Source organism: Simochromis diagramma, unplaced genomic scaffold (genome assembly GCF_900408965.1).
Source record: "Simochromis diagramma unplaced genomic scaffold, fSimDia1.1 OVJJ01000683.1, whole genome shotgun sequence".
NCBI classification, from domain to species: Eukaryota; Metazoa; Chordata; class Actinopteri; order Cichliformes; family Cichlidae; genus Simochromis; species Simochromis diagramma.
Window position 1 is genome coordinate 608,609 of NW_024387158.1, and position 21,863 is coordinate 630,471.

Sequence of the window (21,863 nt, forward strand, 5' to 3'; positions counted from 1 at the left end):
TGGCATGTTCGTGCCTCTGTACCTGTCGTGTATTTCCTGTTTTAATTTGTTAGTCCTTGTCCTGTGCATGTTTTTTTCTCCAGCAATAAAGCCATCCTTAGTTAATCATTCAGTCTCCAAGTCCTGCATTTGGGTCATACATCCTGCCTGCCACAGCGTACCATGACATTGCACCAGCCACTTTATCTCTCCAATAATTCCATACCTGACCTGGAATGGGTCTACAGAGATGCTCCTGTGTGAGACAATACCAGCTACTGCTTTCCTCTCGCTGTGCAGTAATCCTGTGTGATGATTGTTGGGTCCTGCTCATTCCCTTTAGTACTATGGAGGATTCAGGTGTCTCCTCAAAATCTTCTCTCTGTATTTCCTTCTTTTCATCAAGTTGAGCTGTTCTTAACCCCTAAGTCTTAACCCCTGATCCTATTAGTCTTACCCAGTAGATAATGCAGGGTTCTGGAGCTGATGCAGGCCAGGAGACTCGCCTTGTGCTAACTACGAAATCATCCAGATTAGAAAATCTCACCTATAATGTGCAAGTGGGGTGGTAAAATGCAGCTGAAGCGAGAGTACTGACAAGGAAAGAGAGAGCATATTTTGCCCATACTTGCTTTTCTTCATACACTACCTGTTAAATTCAGAATGGAATTTAAAATCCTCTCCTCTCGTACATGGTCTTGAATAATCAGGCCCCATCTTATCTTAAAGACTCCATAGTAGTGCATCACCCACTTCACTCTCAGATGACTGGTTTGCCTGTGGTTCCTAGGGTCTTTAAAAGTGGAAATGGAGGCAGCACCTTCAGCTTTCAGGCCCCTCTTCTCTGGAACCAGCTCCCAGTTTGGATTTTGGAGAAAGACACTATCTTTACTTTTAAGATTAGGCTTAAAACGTGCCTTTTTGCTATAGCGCATAGTTAAGGCTGGGTTAGTTGACCGTGAATTCTCTCTTAGTTAGTGGACTTACACTAGTGGGGGGCTTACCATAATAATTCTCACTATGTGGTCATACACCAATTTGTATTGGTCTTTAATTTACAATATAAAGCAGTGACTGTTAAGGTGACTGTTGTGATTTCACTCTATGTGAAGTGAATTAAACTGAACTAAATTAAATTGGGCAGCACTGTGGTACAATATAAAGTGGCCTTCTGAAATGACCTTAAGAGCCAGAAGGTTCTGTGTTCGACTCCACCATTTGGCTGGGCCCTTTCTGTGTGGAAGGTGCATATTTTCTCCGTGCCTGTGTGGGTTCTCTCCGGGTACTCCGACTTCCTCACAAAGACATGCAGTTATTGGTTAGGTTAACTGGTGATTGTAAATTGGCCATAGGTAAGTGTGAATGGTTGTCTGTCTCTCTGTGTTAGCCCTACAACAGACTGCTGTCTTGTTCAGGGTATACCCTGCTTCTCACCCTATAGCAGCTGTGGCCAACTTCCCCATAACCCTGAATTGGATAAGCAGAATAGAATGGAATTGAACTAAATTAAAATTAAAGTTTATAATTACACCAGTCATGCTTTTTTGTCATGTAAAAGCTGGCATCATCAATTTCTTAGCAGTCTTGTCAAGGCTTGCTGTGTGGCTGGCAGAATTTAACCCAACTGGACTCCGAAGCAGTTTTACTGCAGAGCATACAAAGTAAACACAACATAAGCCAGTTACAGATCATCCTGGAAAGGATCCTCTGTAGCCATGTGAAGAGGGACACACAGCTTGAGGGAGAACACAACAAAGGGCAAGGGAAGACTACCTCCTGAGCATCTACCAAGGTGGTTGCTGGCTATAACTCTACCCCCTGTGCTACAACTAACTACCCCAATAACCATCCTGCCCTGTCCATTCATGTCCATCCAGAATTTTTTATTTACCTTTACTCTGTAGCATGCAAGAATGAATGCAACACTCTTGGTTTGAAGCAACCTATTGAAAGAACCTTCTGGTTCTTCATAAAGAACACCTTCTGTGTGATAAGTTTGCTTGTAGTGATGATGAGGATAATTTGCATGGATAAAATTAAAGTCCAACCCACACAACCCACGTTTTTTTAAATTTCATCATTATAATGCATTGATAAAAAAATACTGACAAAAGTCTTGATGAATCCCTACTTCCCAGATGTTTTTTAAGTGCTACTGATCAATAGTTCTCCAGGCTTGCTGAAGATTTTGCTCAGGTTTTTCTTTGGACATATGCTGCTTTTTCATTTATTTTCCATGTAGTCCTTGTACCTAACTGTTTTCAGAATAATGTTTTATTCTGAAAACAGTACGATATGGATAATAGGGAAACTTTGTGGAGGGAACCTGGTCTTGTTAGGAGAGACGGCATCCATCCCACTTTGAATGGAGCAGCTCTTATTTCTAGAAATCTGGCCATATTTATTAACCCCCCCCCCCCCCCCCCAAAAAAAAAAACCCCCAAAACAAAACCCAAAACCCAAAACCCCCAAAAAACGTGACTATCCAGAGTTGGGACCAGGAAGCAAAGTTGCAGCTTCTCTCCTCCTGTTATCCCCTCAAAACCCTATCCCCTTAGAGACTGTGTCAGCTCTCAAACACACAAAAAACACAGCAAAAAAACCCGACTTAAACATAAAAAATCACAAAGAAAGAACAATACAGTATCCTCAACAGCACCAACGAGTAAAACAGTGAAATGTGGATTATTAAACATTAGGTCTCTCTCTTCCAAGTCTCTGTTAGTACATCAGTTAATAATTGATCAACAAATCGATTTACTCCTCCTTACAGAAACCTGGTTACAGTAGGATGATTATGTTAGTTTAAATGACACCCCCGAGTCATTCTAACTATCAGAAACCTCAAAGCACAGGCTGAGGGGGCGGTTTGGCAGCAATTTTTCACACCAGCCTATTAATCAACCAAAGACCAAGACAGACTTTTACTTTTTTGAAAAATTCAAAACCAGTGTTATTTGCTTTCATCTATTGTCCGTCGGGCCTTACACAGAGTTTCTGTCCGATTTCTCAGACTTCTTATATGATTTAGTGCTCAGTTTAGATAAAATAATTATTGTGGGTGATTTTAACATTCATGTAGATGCTAAAAATGACAGCCTCAACATGGCATTTAATCTGTTATTAGACATAATTGGCTTCTCTCAAAATCTAAAAGAACCCACCCACCACTTTAATCACACTTTAGATCTTGATCTAACATATGGCATAGAAACTGAACATTTAACAGTGTTTCCTGAAAACCTTCTCTTGTCTGATCATTTCCTGATAACACTTACATTTACACTAATTGATTACACAGCAGTGGGGAGTAGATTTCATCACAGTAAATGTCTTTCTGAAAGCGCTGTAACTAAGTTTAAGAATATAATTCATGTGGCGTTATCATCTTCAATGCCCTGTACCAACACAGAGCAGAGCAGCTATCTGAGCGCTACTCCAACAGAGGTCGATTATCTTGTTAATAATTTTACCTCCTCACTACGTACGACTCTGGATACTGTAGCTCCTGTGAAAACTAAGGCCTCAAATCAGAAGTACCTGACTCCGTGGTATAATTCTCAAACACGTAGCCTAAAGCAGATAACTCGTAAGATGGAGAGGAAATGGTGTGTCATGAATTTAGAAGATCATCATTTAGCCTGGAGAAATAGTTTGCTGCTTTATAAGAAAGCCCTCCACAAAGCCAGAACATCTTACTATTCATCACTGATTGAAGAAAATAAGAACAACCCCAGGTTTCTCTTCAGCACTGTAGCCAGGCTGACAAAAAGTCAGAGCTCTTTTGAGCCAACCATCCCTTTAACGTTAACTAGTAATGACTTCATGAACTTCTTCACAAGTAAATTTTAACCATTAGAGAAAAAATTACTCATAATTGTCTCACAGATGTAATATTATCTACAGCTACTCTTAGTACCATTGATATTTATTTAGAGTCTTTTTTTTCCAATTGATCTTTCTGAGTTAACTTCAGTAATTACTTCCTCCAAACTATGTCTTTTAGACACCATTCCTACAAGACTGTTTAAAGAAGTCCTGCTATTAATTAATGCTTCAGTCTTAAACATGATCAACCTATCTCTAATAATCGGCTATGTACCACAGGCCTTCAAGCTGGCTGTAGTTAAACCGTTACTTAAAAAGCCAGCTAATTATAGGCCAATCTCCTACCTTTTTTTATATCAAAAATTCTTGAAAGAGTAGTTGTCAAACAGCTCAGTGCTAGGACCAATTCTGTTTACATTATACATGCTTCCCTTAGGCAGTATCATTAGAAGGCATAGCATACACTTTCATTGCTATGCGGATGATACCGAAGGTTATCTATCCATGAAGACAGATAACACACAACAATTAGTTAAACTGCAGGACTGTCTTAAAGTCATAAAGACCTGGATCACCTCTAATTTTCTGCTTCTTAAATCTGATAAAACTGAGGTTATTTTACTCTGCCCTGAAAATCTTAGAAATATAGTATATAACCAGATTCTTACTCTGGATGGCATTACCTGCCCTCCAGTAACACTGCGAGGAACCTTGAAGTAATTTTTGACCAGGACATGTCCTTCAATGCACATGTTAAACAAATATGTAGGACTGCTTTCTTCTATTTGTGCAATATCTTTAAAATTAGAAATATCCTGTCTCAGAGTGATGCTGGAAAACTAGTTCATGCATTTATTACTTTCAGGCTGGACTACTGTAATTCATTATTATCAGGATGTCCTAAAAATTCCCAGAAAAGCCTTCAGTTAATCCAAAATGCTGCAGCAAGAGTCCTGACAGGGACTAGAAAGAGAGAGCATATTTCTCCTGTTTTGGCTTCCCTTCATTGGCTTCCTGTTAAATACAGAATTGAAGTCAAAATCCTGCTCCTCACATACAAGGTCTTAAATAATCAGGCCCCATCTTATCTTAATGGCCTTTTAGTACCATATCACCCCATTAGAGCACTTCACTCTCGCACTGCAGGCCTACTTGTTGTTCCTAGAGTATTTAAAATAGAATGGGAGGGAGAGCCTTCAGTTTTCAGGCCCTCCCATATGGAAAAGAAATAGAAAAAACTTATAAAAGACTTGCATAAGATGTGGCCTGCTTCATATAGTGAATCATATAACATCATATACTTTCTCATTACTTTCATATATTGTTTTAGTAAGTATCCAAAACATACAAGTTTCATTCATATAATTTTTTATGGGATCTTATATCTGTTTTTATTCTTGTATGCTTTTCATACAAGTTTCACATAAGACAGATACAAACTTTATAAGATTTATATATATCTTTTCCATATGGGCTTCTTCTATGGAACCAGCTTCTATCTTGGATTCGGAAGACAGACACTATCTTTACTTTTAAGATTAAGCTTAAAACTTTCCCGTTTTGCTAAAGCATACAGTTAGGGCTGGACCAGCTGATCCTGAATCCTGACTTAGTTATGATGCAATAGGTGTAGGCTGCTGGGGGATTCCCATGATGCATTGAGTATTTCTTCTTCACTCACCTTCCTCACTCACTATGAGTTAATAGACCATAGCTTCATATATGAAAGATATACCAAATGATCAAATTTTCTCAAATTTGTATGCAAATCAGAGACAGTTGAGCAGAACCCATGGTTGATTTGAGACCGAATGACCCTAATATCAAAAATGGGATGTCGTTTTTGTTTGTTTGTTTGCTTTTTTTTGAAAAAAACAAACAAAAAAGAAAGAAAAAAAAAACCTAGGAAAAAAACCTTGACAGAAAGAAAATCTGAGCACAAGAGACAATGAAAATCTAGACTAGAATTAAAAATAACAGCAAACAATTTAACTTTATCTCTACTGTCTAAATTCTTTATAACAAGCATTTTTCCTGGCCAAGCAGTAAAAACCTCTAGTTGGCCTTTATTACATTTATAGATTTAATTAATGTGCATACAAGTGGACACAAATGTAAATAAATGTAATCTTTTACAAGAAAAAGCATTTCTAAAAATTGCTACAAAGTCCCATATTACCAGGAAAACTGAAAAATAAGTCATGTTGCCAAACATGTCTATCAGAAAAGAAAGAACAGTAAAGAGTTTTCTCAGAGCCATACTGTCTCCACTGGAGCAAAGTTTCCAGCAGCAGCACCACTGGTGTGCCATGAACCTGTTGGACATTTTCCAAAGGTGACCATGTAGTGGAGAGCTTATTTGTCCTCTGTTTAGCAGTTTTGAGCATAAAAAACTGGCATGATTTCTGATAAGAGGGGGTCATCAGAGGATAAATTGATGGCTATGAGTTCCTGAAGTTCATAGGGCTTATTTCCTCAGATGATGAAATATGCACAATTTACATTGTCAATATATTTTTGTAGCACAAGTCTATAAGGAAGGGGCTATAACATCAGATGAGCCTGGACATTCAGAGGATCTAACAGTTTGACAGTGACAGCCCTGTGCACCTCCCCACAGCATCAGATCACCTCTAGCTCCCTTTATCGATTTGTGTTCCTGTCAGATCAGATAAGCCTCTCCTCCGGTGGTACTTTGAGCATGCTGTCCATCTCTAGCCGGGCTCCAGCTAGTTCCTGAGCACTGGGGCTATAAGCGCCCTCTGACTGGCGCTTCTTCCTTGCTGTGAGCACTACAAAGGTCAAGCCAATAATCATTAGGAGAATGCACAGGCAGAGCAACGGGATCACAATTAGCAGCCAGGGGATTCCCTGTATACGGGCTTCTTTCTGCAAAGACAAAAAGTGTAGAGGTTTGGTCTTACTGATGGATGTTTCCATTACATAGTTTGATTTTCAGTCATTTCAAAATTAGAAAGATGTGAATCTAAATCAAGTTTATACTGCTGTTGTGAAACTTCATGTAAAATATGAAAAGTAATTTAGTTTGGGAAACACATATATCATTCGTTAAATGTTGCAACTAAGTTATTGATCTCGTCTATCTAGCTCTGAAGAAGAAATTGAAGCGAACATACGTTACTGTCACAGACTGGACCACTGTAACCGGGCGGGCATTCACATACAAACATGTTAAAGCGATCCAAACAGGAACCTCCATTTCTACAGGGGTTAGACCCACACTCATTGATCTCCATTTCACATCTGCAAGACAAAAATTACCTGAATTACCAGAAATTACCTGAAGTCAACATTAACTGTTACATTAACAACTCTGAAGCTAAGTCATATTTATGGTTATATATTTATATATATCCCCTCTACCATGATATACATACACACATGTGGTATTACTTAAATTTAGTAACAGTTAGAGTAAAATGACTCAGATGTGAGCTTACCTGGTGCCTGTGAAACCTGGCATGCATGTACAGTTAGCCCCCCACAGTCCATCATTGCAGACACCATCGTTTGCACACATAACATCTTTACCACACTGTATAGGAGGATAGACCCACCTGGAGGAAATAGTATTAGTGTTTATCTTGGCAAGATGTGCAGGAATTCTTAAGTGCATGTGTAGTGTGTGCTAAATCTACAATGTTATTGTCTTTTCAAACTAATAAACAAAAAATTGTAAACAAAGACAGAAAAACAATAACGCTTCCTTGCATTTTTTTTAAATTGTGAAGACAAATATGGTTTAAAATAGGGCAGATTAGTTGTGCTCTTAACTCACTCAGCACAAGCTGCTGGCAGCATGCATATCTTACATACACCATAGGAACAAAAGTATTGGGCAAAACATTTGAATCTTTCAATTTGAGTGTTTTCAGTATCATGGCCACATGTTTAATATCAAGCACCTAGTCATACAATCTGCCTTTACAAATATTCGTGAAAGAATGGGTCATTCTAAAGAGCTCACTGAATTTGAGCATAGTATTGTAATAGGATGCCAGTGCTGCAACAAGTCATTTCAGGAAATTTCTTCAAGATCAGTGATCCATAATCACTCATAACTACTAATATTGCAAAGTGGTTTTAATTCAGCCATAAAGTGGATGACCATATAAAACAGAGTAGGATTGGCATTAACATCAGCAAAAAACATCAGTCTGCAGGGAGTTTTATGGAATGAATTTCTATGGCCGAGCAATTCCTCTAGGGGTAATGCACAGGTGGCCCAATACTTTTGTGTAGTTTGGCTTCACTACAGCAGTTCACCTTTAACTACAGGGAATAAACAAATGATCAATTAGTGAGAACTCACTGGCAGTGTGGGCCCCTGTACTCCTTAGGGCATATGCAGGTGTACATGTTGGGTCCATCCTGACAGATTCCTCCATGTTCACAATTATGATGCTCACACTCATCAATATCTTCATCACAGAGAGTGCCAGCATATCCCAGGTGGCAATTGCACTGAAAACCAGCCAAGTAGTCCTTACAGCTTCCATGAACACAGGGCTGAGATGCACAGTCATCAGTGTCCATCTCACACTGGTCTCCCTCCCAACCAGAGTTGCAGATACATCCAAATTTATTAAAGAGGTCTTCACACGTGCCTCCGTTTAGACATGGATCTGAATCACAAACAGGGGTACCAGTGCAGCCCAAATAAATCTTTGGTTTTCCAATTAAATGGAACTGAGAAGGTTGTGGGGCCTTATAATCATCCACAAAAGGAAGGTAAACTCCTCCGAGCCTCACTGCACCCATGCAACCATTGAAGCTCTCTGCAAGGGCTAGTAACGCCCCCTTCTGATTGAGAAAGCGAATACTACCTGTGCGCTCTGGCACACTGTTAGCATCTGTGATTCCATCCACAGTGATGATCCAGGGGGAGGCTTTGCGGTCCTTTTCAGTCATGGAAATGTTCACGCGGTGCCAGCTCCCGTCTGCAACCTGACGGACGCCTGTAAAGGTCAGAGGCTCAAAGCTGTTGCTTAGCTGGATCTCCACCCGGACTGATGAGTCCAACAGACCCACCATTAGGAGATCAGAGCCCCAGGAGGCCCTCAGGAGCACAGCATTTTCTGACCGGGTCCTCAACTCCATATATATGTTAGTGACAGGCTCAACCAGGGAGCCTCCAGAACTGTACTGCACAGCGTTGTTCTCAAATGTGGCATTATAAACACCTAGGAGTCAAAATGAACAAAATGAACAATTTTTCCTTATTATTTCAAAATATGGATGTCATGTAGAAGATATTTAATGGGAAACTGGTTAATTGGAAACTCCAAATTGCCCGTAGATTTGAAAGTGAGAGTGAATGGTTGTCTGTGTCTATGTGTTTGCCCTGCGACAGACTGGTGACCTGTCCAGGGTGAACCCTCCCTCTCGCCCTAAGACAGCTGGGATAGGCTACAGCCCCCCCCCCCCCACCCCAATACATTGAAAAAAACAAAACAGTTTAGGAGTGATTTTTTGGATGTGCCACTGCTCTCTGTTGAGTGTGGGAGAAACGTGCTTGCACATAGACACATGGACTGAGATGGACCTTATATGTTTACCTCCCTAACTCACCTCCAGTAACATTACAGGTTGTGTGAACACTGTGCAAACTACCCAGAGAGTGTTCTTCCTGTATCTGAGCTAGTTACCCTGGACACTGATCTTCTTTTGCCCAGGCTTACTGCTGAAGATCTTCTCCCTGTGGCTGAATCAGTTACCCCTGAGTCTGGTGATATACTGACCTCTGCAATACTTGATTCAGAGGGTAAGCTCCTCCTAAACCATTCCTCTTAGCTTTATTTTTTTAGCCAGTACCATTGATCCATATGTGCATTTGCTAATAGTAAATCATCTTTAATTCTTAATCAAAAAATATAATCAAAGTATAAGTCTAATCGATATATTGAATTACAAATGTAGTTTGAGTAATGACAATGATTCTAATGTCTGAATTTTGTGTGTGTAGACATGATCCAGCTTTCATCGTGGCAGATTAATGCCTTTGTGTGTCTGAGACTGGCTGCAGGAATGTGAAAGATAGGAAATGTGTGTCTGACACATCATTATACATAATTCTGAACATAGAGTCATAATTAAATGTGATATTGCTGATAGTTAATCGTACTTAACTACTTAATACTGATCAGAATATAATCAGGTATAAGATTAAGCAGTAAAATGAATACAAAAATCTAATCTATGAAATTAATAACAGGCCTCTCACTTAGGTTTTGTGTAGAGTGGCCTTTTTATTCCGTCATAGCCTTCGAGGCTGCATGTGTATGTGTGCACAAGAAGGATTGGGAGACTTTAACATATATGATTTAAAAAATAAATTATGCTGAGCATATTGTAATTCACAAACACAAGTGTTTTCAAGATAAAAAGTGTGATTGAGCTAATGAAAAATCTAGTTGAAGTTAAATAGCATAAACTAAATGAAACATGAGTGAAAGTATATTGACATGTGATGGAATTAATGATAAATCTTGTTAAAATACAACACAGAAAATTAAAAAAAATGTAATGAAGGGATTTCAATTGTGTTTTAAATCATATTGAAGTAAGAAAGAGAGAAGGAAAAAGGATGATAAGGTGTGGCAATAATATTGGCAACAACAGTGATAGGATGTCACAATGTGTGAAGCAAGAGGTAATCTCAGAAGACGTGATATCCAAAAAAGATTTTTTCTTAGATGATTATACTTTCATAGGCAAGTATTAGTTAGCTTTTTATTCGCACTTTGAGAACTATAGTCATATAGGAAAACATATTGCAGTATTTGTGACTTATATGGCTTGTTCATATAAGTACTGAAAGTAATAGACAATTTTTATTGTCTTCTCACTGAAAGTGTTTCATAATCAGAAACCTTGATTTTTATAACTGGGGGAAAAAAAGTAATTGTGAAGAACTGTTTTTGTTTTACTGTTGTATTTTATCAAATGACTTCAGTTTAACGAGTTATTACACAAAGAAGACCTACAGGCAAGATCATTTTATTAAATCCACTTTGAAGCACTTTGGGCTGTTCCTTAACCGATTCAGTGTTAAGTGTGAAATGTCAAAAAATAATGAAATACAATGTATTGCCAAAAGTATCCACTCACCGATCTAAATAATTGGAAAGTAAAGTGTCGGACACACACCACCACACAGTGTAGAACCACTTGACTCTGGAGTCTATCTGGCAATCCAATGGGCGAGGCTGGGTATGGTGGTTGCCAAGAGAACAGTACTTGTTCTCTTGCACAGGGCTGAGTGTAAAGTTTGGTGGAGAGGGATTATGGTGTGGGGTTGTTTTTCAGGAGTTAGGCTCAGCCCCTTAGTATCAATGAAAAAACTCTTAATGATTCATGATACCAGGATATTTTGGACAATTTCATGCTCCCAACTTTGTGGGAACAGTTTGGGAACAGTCTGTTCCTGTTCCAACATGGCCGCACACCAATGCACAAAGCAAGGTCCATAAAGACATGAAGACCTTGACTGGCCTACACAGAGTACTGACCACAACTCGACAGAACCCCTTGGGATTAATTAGAGCAGAGACTACAAAGCCGGGCCTTCTCGTCCAACATGAGTGTCTGACCTCACAAATGTGCTTCTCAAAGAATGGTCAAAAATTCCTATAAACACACTCCTAAACATTAAGGAAAGCCTTCCCAAAAGAGTTGAAGCTGTTGTAACTGCAACAGGTGGGACAGCATTATATTTAATGTCACTTGAGATGTCACTCAAATTTCATATAGGTAGATAAACAAATACTTTTGGTAATATAGTGTATCTAAGAATCTGGTTTCGGATTTTGTGCTAAAACAGTTACTATTATTACTATTTATTATTTTGCAATAATATTTTATCTTTTTTGTTAATTATCTGTTGGACAAATAAACTAATTATATTTATTCTTTACTTTCAGCCCTTGGTTTTTGTGTGTCTAGGGAAACAAGAGAATCTGCCTGGGTGGTAGGCGAACAGAAATATATATTTTTTGCTCCATGGCATAATAGGAGTTGAAGTTTTATAAACTTACATTCATATCCATCAGGTAGATCCACACAATGGCCACCATTGACACATGGGTGGCTGACACACCACACACGTTCTTTGCAGGTCTTCCCAGTGTATTCCTCAGGACAAGAACATGTAAAATCGTTGAATGTGATGGTACACCATCCTCCATTTTGGCAAGGCTTCATCTATAAAAGGAAGCATGCAGATTACATTTTTGTAGAACAATGAACTGATATGGAAATAATCAATTACATTTTATTATTTTATTCAAATAATTTTATTTATATAGTGCAAAATCACACCAACATTTGGTTTGATTAATTACGGCCCTACAATAATACAGAGAAAAGACAGAAAATCTAAACAATAAGATGACCTCCTATAAACAAGGGCCTTGGTGACACTGGGAAAGAAAAACTCCCTTTTAGCAGGAAAAACCTCTGGCAGAACCAGGCTTAGGGAGGGGCAGCGATCTGCTGTGACTGGTTGGGAGTAAAGGGAAGAAAACAGGACAAAGGCAGTGGAAGAGAGACAGAGATTAATAATAAGTAATAATTAAATGCAGAGTTGTGTAAAAACACAAGGGGTGAGAGAAGGAGAAACACTTCAGCCCCAGCTAGGCCTATTGCAATGTAACTAAGGGAGGATTTGGGGTTACCTGATCCAGCCCTAGCTATATGTTTTATCAAAAAAAAAAAAGCCGAATTTTAAAAGCAGAGAGGGTATCTGTCTTCTGAATCCAAACTGGAAGCTGGCTCCACAGAAGAGTGGCCTGAAAGCTGGAGATCTGCCTCCCTCTACCTTTACATACCTCAGGAACCACAAGAAAACCAGCAGTCTAAGAGTGAAGTGGTCTTTTTGGGTGATATGTTACTTGGATGTCTTTAAGATAGGATATTTTATTATTATTATCTGTTTATTCAAGACCTTGTAAGTGAGCAGAGTGTCACAGGCTGGGTGAGCTGCGGAAAAATTCCACTGGGTTCCTGATTCACCTGTGTCCACATTACTTAAGACCTGCGTTGACGTCTCTTCACCATCAGTTTGTCAACTAATCCATGTTGGTAACAGGCTCTCACACTCTCTCACTGCTATTGTTTCTAGTCCTTGCACTTCCCTTGTTATCTTGTGCTGCAGTTTTCTGGTCACATCTCAGCTCCGTTCTTCAGCTTCGCTCACTCCTCGGATTCCCAGTCATACTCATTGTTACTGGGAAAACTTCCTGCTCAACACCCGCCTGCCCTCCTGCCACCATTGCTCACAGGATTTCTTGGAACCCAGGGTAGTCATTTCTCTCTGTTCAGCTCACCTGGAATTTCACCTCCTCCTCTTAAAGTACCTCTGACTCCACCTGCAGCACAAGCTATTCCCTCTTTTAAGATCCACATTCACCTGGAGAAGTTCTATGATCACTCTAACCTCCTTTTCCCTTTCCGTTCAGTGCAATAACTTGTATTACCTGCCACGACTCAGTCCTCCTCACTAGTCCTCCCAGGCCCAAACCCCTCATCCATCAAAGTTAAATGTTGTGTTCACTTTAAGTTTGCTACTTTTCTATGCCAAGTTATTATTCTGTTTGTTGCAAAGATAATAAAGTCTATTAAAACTACTTCAGCTGACTCCGCACTTGGTTCTGCACTTCGGTCCAGCTTCAGTACAGGCCTTTGGCCCCCTTTGACACAGAGGGATTTAAAATTTGATTCTGGATTTAACAGGGAGCCAATGATGTGAAGCCAGTATGTGTGAAATATGCTCTTTCTTTCTAGTCCCTGTCAGTACTTTTGCTGCAGCAATTTTGGTTCAAATGGAGGCTTTTCATGGAGTTTTGGGGAAATCCTGAAAATAATGAATTACAGTAGTCCAGAAGTAATAAAGTAATATTACTAGTAGTAATAAATGCATGGAAAAGCTTTTCAACATCACTCGGAGAAATTTTAGGTCAATTTTAAGACTTTCCTGCAGTTTAAACTAATTGGTGTGTGTTATCTGTCTTCATGGATAGATAAAGTTGGGTGTCATCGACATAGCAATGGAAACGTATGCTATCCCTTCTAATGATACTGCCGAAGGGAAGCATGTATAATGTAAGGACAACTGGTCCTAGCACAGAACCCTGTGGAACTCCATAATTGACCTTAGTGTGTGAAGAAGACTCTCTAAGCCTCTAAATGGATTTACAAATGAACAAATTGGAATCTATTACATAGACATGATTCAAATCACTGCAGTGCAGTGCTTTAATACCTACAGCATGCTCTTATTGCTGTAATAAAATATTTTGGTCAACAGTATGGAACGCTGAGGTCTTGCAGGACAAGCATGGAGATGGATAAAAATGATCCTAGAAGGATCATTTTTAACCTTCACTAGCACTATTTCAGGACAGTGATGAGCTCTAAAACATGACTAAAACTCTTTAAATAAAACATTTCTCTGTAGCTGTTTTGTAATTATTCTTTCAAGAATTTTAGAGATAAAAAGAAGTTAGATTGGCTTGCAGATATCCAGTTTATACATGTAAATGGATAGTCCTCTTCACACAGCTACTTTCTTCAGTCACTTTTTTTCAATCTCTGTGTTTATACACCTCTCTGCATTTAATTATTAGTTATTATTCATTTCTGGCTCTCTTCCACAGTGTCAGTGTCCTGTCTTCCTCCCCTAACCCCAGCTAGACGTTGCAAATTGCTGCCCCTCTCTGAGCATGGTTCTGCTCGAGGTTTCTTCCTGTTAAAAAGGAGTTTTTCCTTCCCAATGCAAAGTGCTTGCTCCAAGGGGGTCATATCATTGTTGGAATTTTCTGTTTTCTCTATATTATTGTAGTTTTTTTTTTAACTAAAGTGTAAAGTACCTTGAAACTTGTGATTTGGCGAAATATAAACAGAATTTAATTAAATTGAATGCTAAGCTTATTTATGGAGTTCCACAGAATTAGGTGCTATGACATTATACATGCTTCCGTTAGCAGTGTCATTAGAAGGCATAGCATGTATTTTCAATACTATGCAAATGATAGCGAAGATTATCTATCCATGAAGCCAGATAACATACCATACAGTTTAACAAGTAGTTAAACTGCAGGAATGTCTTAAAGGTTTAAAGACCTAAATTCAGATAAAAATAACCTCAAATTTTCTGGTTCTAAACTCAGGTTATTGTATTCACCCCTAGAAATCTTAGGAATATGATGTCTAACTAGTTGTCTACTCTGTATGGCATTACTTTGACATCCAGTAACCCTGTGAAGAATCCTGAAGTCATTTTTGGCCAGGATATGTCCAATGCGTATATTAAACAAATATGCAGGACTGCTTTCCTTTTATTTGTGCAATATCTTGAAAATGAGAAACATCAACCAAGGCAGCCCTACAACATCCAGTGCCTTTGGGAACTCAGGGCGAACCTCATGCATCCCAGCCTGAAGGCCTGGCAGAGAGAGCCTTGTTCAGCTTGCAGGTCCTTCTTCTGGGAACCAGCTTCCAGCTTGGATTGGGGAGACAGACACCCTCTCTACTTTTAAGATTAGGCTTAAAACTTTCCTTTTTCATAAAGCAAATATTTAGGGCTGGATTAGATGACCCTGAATTTTCCCTTAGTTACACTGCAATTGGTCAAGGCTGCAGGAAGCTTCCCATGATGCACTGTTTCTTCTTAACTCACCATGTGTTTATACCCCACTCTGCATTTAATCATTAATTATTATTAATCTCTCACTCTTCTCCATAGTACGTCTTTTTCCTCCCCTTACCCCCAACTGTTTGCTGCAGATGGCTGCCCCTAACTCAGCATGGTTCTGAGGTGGTTCTTTCTTCCTGTTAAAAGCTTTTCCCTTCCCATTGTTGCCAAAGCACTTGCGCAAAAGGCCTCATCTGATTGCTACCACTTTTCCTTTTTTTCCTTTGTTTTAGGGTCATTACAATAATACATTTTTTGAAGCAACTTTTGTTGTGATTTGATGCTAAATAAATAAAACTGAATAGAACTGAATTGAATAATTGGCTACTGTGGGAGTAGAATTCAGATAACTGCTCTGCACTGTGTTGGCAAGTGGCATTGAAAAAGGAAACAGAAGAGGAGTTGTATACTTAAAAGACATCTATTGTGATAAAATGTATTCCCCAATTCTCTAGTGTGTTATTGTAAATTTAAATGTTTTTGGGGAATGATCACATAAAAGAGGGATCTGGGGTAATATTGTTAAATGTTTGTTTTTATGCCATATGTCAGAACAAAATCCAGTGTGATTAAAATAATGTGTGGTTTCTTTTACATTTTGAGAGAAGCCAGTTGAGTCTAATGATTGATAATTGACTTAATGCTGTGTTGAGTCTGTCATTTTCAGTATCTACACAGATCTTAAAATCAATAATTACATAACATAATAACAATAATTATTTCATATCACATGAGCACTAAATCAGGGGTGTTGATTCATATAAACTAACGTAATCATCTTACTGTAACCAGTTTTCTGTAAGGCAGAATAAATCAAAGAAAGGTTTGTTGGTCGATTAATAATTGATGTACTAAGAGAGACCTAATCTTTAATAATAATGGGGTTTCGGGGGGATAACAGGAAGTGATGAGCTACAGAGAGAATTGCAAGACTGCAATTCTGCTTTCTCGTCCTGATTCTGCATAGACACATTTTTGAGGGTTTAATAAATTTGGCCAGATTTCTAGGGTGCGGACTGGGGGACTAATTATTACTTATTATATTCAAATTACTGTGAATATAATTAGCAGGTGATTCAACACAGAGTGTGCTTTGGATAAAAGATGTGAAGACTGATCTATGAAATAAGAAATTATATAAACAATTTGAATTAAATGGGCTACACAGATATGCTACACAAAGACACCACTGTGTGATGTAACAAGAACAGGACGTGAAACTGTAACGCAGAGAAAGCCAACATGAAGTGAGAGCCGCCCAGAACTGTTGGCTTCGGACTAGTATCAAAATGGTCTGTGTTTCATTTATAACACTTTCCCCTTTGGGTCATATTTTAACAAAGTGGGTACCATTTTGGCCTAAATATCACCTCATTAGTTTAGAGATGGTTTAAGGAAAAGTGTAACCTGTCTTTTTATGATAGCAGTTTACTGATGTCCATTAAATACACCATAAGCAGACAGTTAAGTTACTTTTTCAAAAAGACAATAGTTATACACTCACTGAGAACTACACATCCAAACAACATGAAGGTGAACAACATACCTAAAGGTATTTTTCACAAGAACACAAAGACACAAAAGAATATAAAAAGATTTAGGAGGTTTGTCCTACCTTGCAGGTATTGTCACTGACACATCCCTTCTTTACGTTCTCAGAATAGGTTAATGAATAAATGTCCACTTTATTCAAGGTGTTCCAACCATCCACATCCAAATGCACGGAGTCTAAACGAAGATCCTGAAGGCAACCTTTGAAACGTCCCCCCCAGGTATCAGAGGGCCATTCCTTTGGAAGTCCTCCCACATAGGCCTGATCTCCACTGTTAACACTAACTTCAGGGATCTCTCCCATTCTGTAGCGAATTCCCGCATGTTCAAAGATGACCTGTCTGTGTTGCACTTCCACCTGCAGAAGCTGCTTCTCACCATTAGTCACAAATATTGGAGCTGTAAGTGGAGCACTACTTGGCAGAGAGCTAACAAAAACCCTCCCCATGCCCAGGTAAACTGAGAAGTAGGCCTCCTCTGTGGGCCTCCTCAGCTGGAAAAGCAACCCATCTGGCTTTAAAGAGCGCAGGATGAAAGACACACTGAAGCTGCTCCCGTGGCTTTTAACAATATCATATCCACTGGAACTCACTGTGTCTTCATGGTTGTAGGTCCACCAAGAAAATTCTGTCAGGGAACAATAATTGAACTACATTAAAAACATCATGTACACCTCTGCAACAATGCCCCAGGGTGTTCCATTAATAAAGTCCAGTTATATTTTATGTTTAGCACACATCTAAGTTAAAATGTTCTGTAAAAAATATGTACACCTGGATGTCTGTAGTAAAAGTAGTAAAGTCTACATTAGGTGATAGCAAGGTAACTGGACATGTATTTGTGTTGTAATTTCTGTTTTTCCTGACCATTCAAAGCACTTTTACACTAAAAACCATATTCACTCATTCATACAGATAGTTTATACATAGCTTTCAATTTCACTGTAGTATTATTGGTAAAAAAAAAACCTGGACCCCAAAACACGAACAGACAACCCCCTATGAGCAAGCACTTAGCAACAACTGGAAGGAAGAAATCCCTTGCAACATGAAAAGCCCTTCAGCAGAACAAGGCTCAGTGAGTGAAACTATAAGCTTTACCAAAAAGGAGTCTTAAGCCTAATCTTAAAATTAGGCAGGGAAGCTGGTAACTGGTTCCACAGGTGAGGGATCTGATAGCTGAAGGTTCTGCCTTCTATTCTGCTTTTTGAAATGGCAAGTAACCCTGCACTCTGAAAGCAAAGTTCTCTATTGGCATAATATGCTACTAAGAGGTCTTTAGGATAGGGTCTGATTGTTTACTTTGTATGTGAAGAGAAGGAATTTAAATTCAATTGTTTATTTAAGAGGAAGCCAATGAATAGCAGCCAGTATAGGGAGAAATAGGACATCTTTCTAGTCCTTCTATTCTTACGGTGACATTTCAGGGAGAGTTGAGCTAAACCTAAACCTCCAAGTTGTTTGTTGGACTTCTGTACTAATCACAGTTTGTCCATAACAAACACCATGGGGAGGATGGTGGATAGGTCTGGTGTAACCAAACATAGAGTGAGGGTACATTGAGAGTGTCTGACAGAAGCCCCATGAGATTTTTGAATCACACCACCAACACAACTTTATGATGGAGAATAGAGAGATTGAGCCTGAATGGCTTGTGTTAAATGCCGAGACAGCAGTACAAAGCTGGGGCCTGTCGTGGCAGTAATCCCCTGAACAAATGATGGACACCAGAGGTGGGAGGGACCTATCAAGCGGAAGTAGGAATCAAGTGTGGTGAGTTTGTGGGTCTCCAGAGTTGGAGGCGAGTTCTGCAGATGATCAGATAACATTTACTCTTTCAAAAAATGTTGAGATAAAAGGAAGATTGGAGATTGGCCTATAATTAGCTGAGACAACTGGGTTAAGCAATGGCTTTTTAAGTAATGGTTTAATTACCTCCACTCGAAGGCTATAGTATGTTGCCCATTTATAAACAGATTAATCATGGCAAACATTTAATAGACACATTGATGGCTTTGAAGAAGATATTACTGAAGTTAGCTCAGAAAGTTTAAATGGAAAGAAAAAGTCTAAATAAACATTAGTAGTATTGAAAGTAAATGTACGTAATGATACATCTAATTCAATTCAATCCAATTTTATTTATAGGGCACCAAATCACAACAACCAAATCTCAAGCCACTTTATATTCTAGAATAAAACATACAGAGAGAAACCTAACAATCATATGACCCCCTATTAGCAACCACTTTGGCGACAGTGGGAAGGAAAAACTTCCTTTTAACAGGAAGAAACCTCTAGCAGAACCAGACTCAGGGAGGGGCGGGGGCATCTGCTGCGACTGGTTAGGGTGAGAGAAGGAAGAAAAGACAAAATACACGCTGTGGAAGAGTGCCAGAGATTAATAACAAGTAGAGTTCAATGCAGAGAGGTCTATTAACACATAGTGAGCGAAAAAGGTGAGTGAAGAAGAAATACTCAATGCATCGTGGGAATCACCCAGCAGCCTACGCACATAACTAAGGGACGATTCAGGGTCATCTGATCCAGCCTTAACTATATGCTATAGCCAAAAGGAAAGTTTTAAGCCTAATCTTAAAAGTAGAGATTAGGCCCAATCCAAAGTGAAAGATGGTTTCATAGAAGAGGGGCCTGAAAACTGAAGTCTCTCCCTCCCGTTCTACTTTTAAATACTCTAGGATCAACAAGTAGGCCCGCAGGTCGAGAGTGAAGTGCTCTAATGGGGTGATATGGTACTATAAGGTCATTAAGATAAGATGGGGGCTGATTATTTAAGACCTTGTATGTGAGGAGCAGGATTTTGACTTCAATTCTGTATTTAACAGGGAGCCAATGAAAGGAAGCAAATACAGGAGAAATATGCTCTCTCTTTCTAGTCCCTATCAGTACTCTTGCTGCAACATTTTGGATTAACTGAAAGCTTTTCAGGGAGTTTTTAGGACATCCTGAATGAAATGAATTACAGTAGTCCATTACAGTAGTAATAAACGCATTAACTAGTTTTTTTAGTGTCACTCAGAGACACTCAGAGACAGGATGTTTCTAATTTTAGAGATATTGCACAAATGGATAAAAGCAGTCCTACATATTTGTTTAATATACACATTGAAGGACATATCTTGGTCAATAAAATGACCAAGGTTCCCCAAAGTGTTACTGGAGGCCAAGCTAATGCCATCCAGAGTAAGCATCTGGTTAGATACCATATTTCTGAGATTTTTAGCGCCGAATACAATAACCTCAGTTTTATTTGAATTAAGAGGCAGGAAATTAAAGCCTGTAGTTTAACTGATTGGTGTGTATTATCTGGCTCGATGGATCGATGTTGGGTATTATCTGCATAGCAGTGAAAATGTATGTTATGCGTAATAAATGGCCCTAGCACAGAACCCTGTGGAAGTCTATTATTAACCTTAATGTATAAAGAGGACTCAATTTACATGAACAACTTGGAGTCTATTAGAAAGATATGATACAAACCAAAGACCTTATAATTTCTGATGAATTCATCTCGCTGTTGTTGGGATTACCCCCTCCTGAGCAGCTCCCCAGCTTGGTCCTACTATCCATCCCTGCTAGTCTTGATTCACGGCCATGTAGACTCCACAATTATTTGGGACTCTAGTGCCCTTTTTTCTTTGGGGTGGTTCATGTTTTGGGGGTTTAATAAATTTGGCCAGATTTCTTGAAACAAGAAGGTGGGATGTATGCCATCTTTTCTAACAAGACCAGGGTTTCCCCAGAAGGTTTCCCAATTATCAGTAAAGCCCACATCATATTTTGGACACCACTCCGAGAGCCAGGAATTTGAATGTCACTACTGGTCCGATTGGGGAGGGGACCAGAAAAGAAGAGTCTGACAATATATTGTATTATTTAATTTAGTTCAGTTAATTACTGTTCTTACTGTCTTGGAGCAACTGTAACCACGTAATTTCCTCAGGGATGAATAAAGTCTGATTCTAAATGTTTTGGCAAAGTTACACAACAAATAAACATTCATTTTAAATGTCTTGATTGATTTAACAGGATTTCATTATTATGGGAATTACTGTTTCATGAAATATCCGTTTATCCTTAGCTAACAGTTTCAGCATTTCTTCAGCGCCTGCTCTGGCGCCTGTATGACAATTAGCAATGGTTGCTGGTGTCTCTAGTGTCATATTTCTTAAAACTGAATTGCCAATAACCAGAGTTTGTTCCTTGGTGGGTGTGCAGGAGTTCTGTTTACGGCTGCAGCTCCAGAGAAAGAGAAATGCTGTCTATGACCCACAGAACACCATCCACAGTCAAGCACAGAGTTACATTATGCTTTAGGACTATTTTTCTGGTAAGGGTAAGGATCTGATGAGGATGATTTTACCACAGTGAGAGGACAATAGTTGGGGCCGTGTATCATGAAATCTTGCATAAGAAACTCCTTTCCTCAGCCAGAACACGGAATGGATTGTGAATTGGTCTTCCAGCATGATAGTGATCACTTACCATTAAGGCAATAATGCAGTGGCTAAACAAGAAGCATATTAACCTCTTAAGCCCCAACGCCCCCTGATACGGGGGCAAAAGACAGGAGATCATTTAGGCTTGGGGCTTAAGAGGTTAAGGAATGGAGTGACCTAGAAATTCTCCAAACCTTAAACCTATAGAAAATCTGTGGTGGGAGCAAAAGCTTCAAGTTGCCTTCAAGTAGAGTAAAGGGGAGTAGATCAAAAAGGTTTTCTCCACCTGGTCATGTTTTGCTTGTGATTCAAATACGTATTTCACTCAATAAT

General features: G+C 39.1%; 1 protein-coding gene across 1 annotated transcript in view; it reads right to left on the minus strand.

Moving 5' to 3' along the window:
* Positions 1-6,176: 6,176 nt before the first annotated feature.
* The window catches only part of crb2a (crumbs cell polarity complex component 2a), a 39,360-nt gene continuing 23,673 nt past the window's right edge, over positions 6,177-21,863 (minus strand). Inside the window, exons 8-13 of the mRNA XM_040048711.1 lie at positions 17,136-17,698; positions 11,865-12,030; positions 8,141-9,011; positions 7,269-7,385; positions 6,945-7,071; positions 6,177-6,696 (exon numbers count right to left, since the gene is read on the minus strand). Coding sequence (XP_039904645.1) covers positions 6,475-6,696; positions 6,945-7,071; positions 7,269-7,385; positions 8,141-9,011; positions 11,865-12,030; positions 17,136-17,698 — 2,066 coding nt within the window. The 3' untranslated portion in view covers positions 6,177-6,474. The remainder of the gene's footprint in view (positions 6,697-6,944; positions 7,072-7,268; positions 7,386-8,140; positions 9,012-11,864; positions 12,031-17,135; positions 17,699-21,863) is intronic.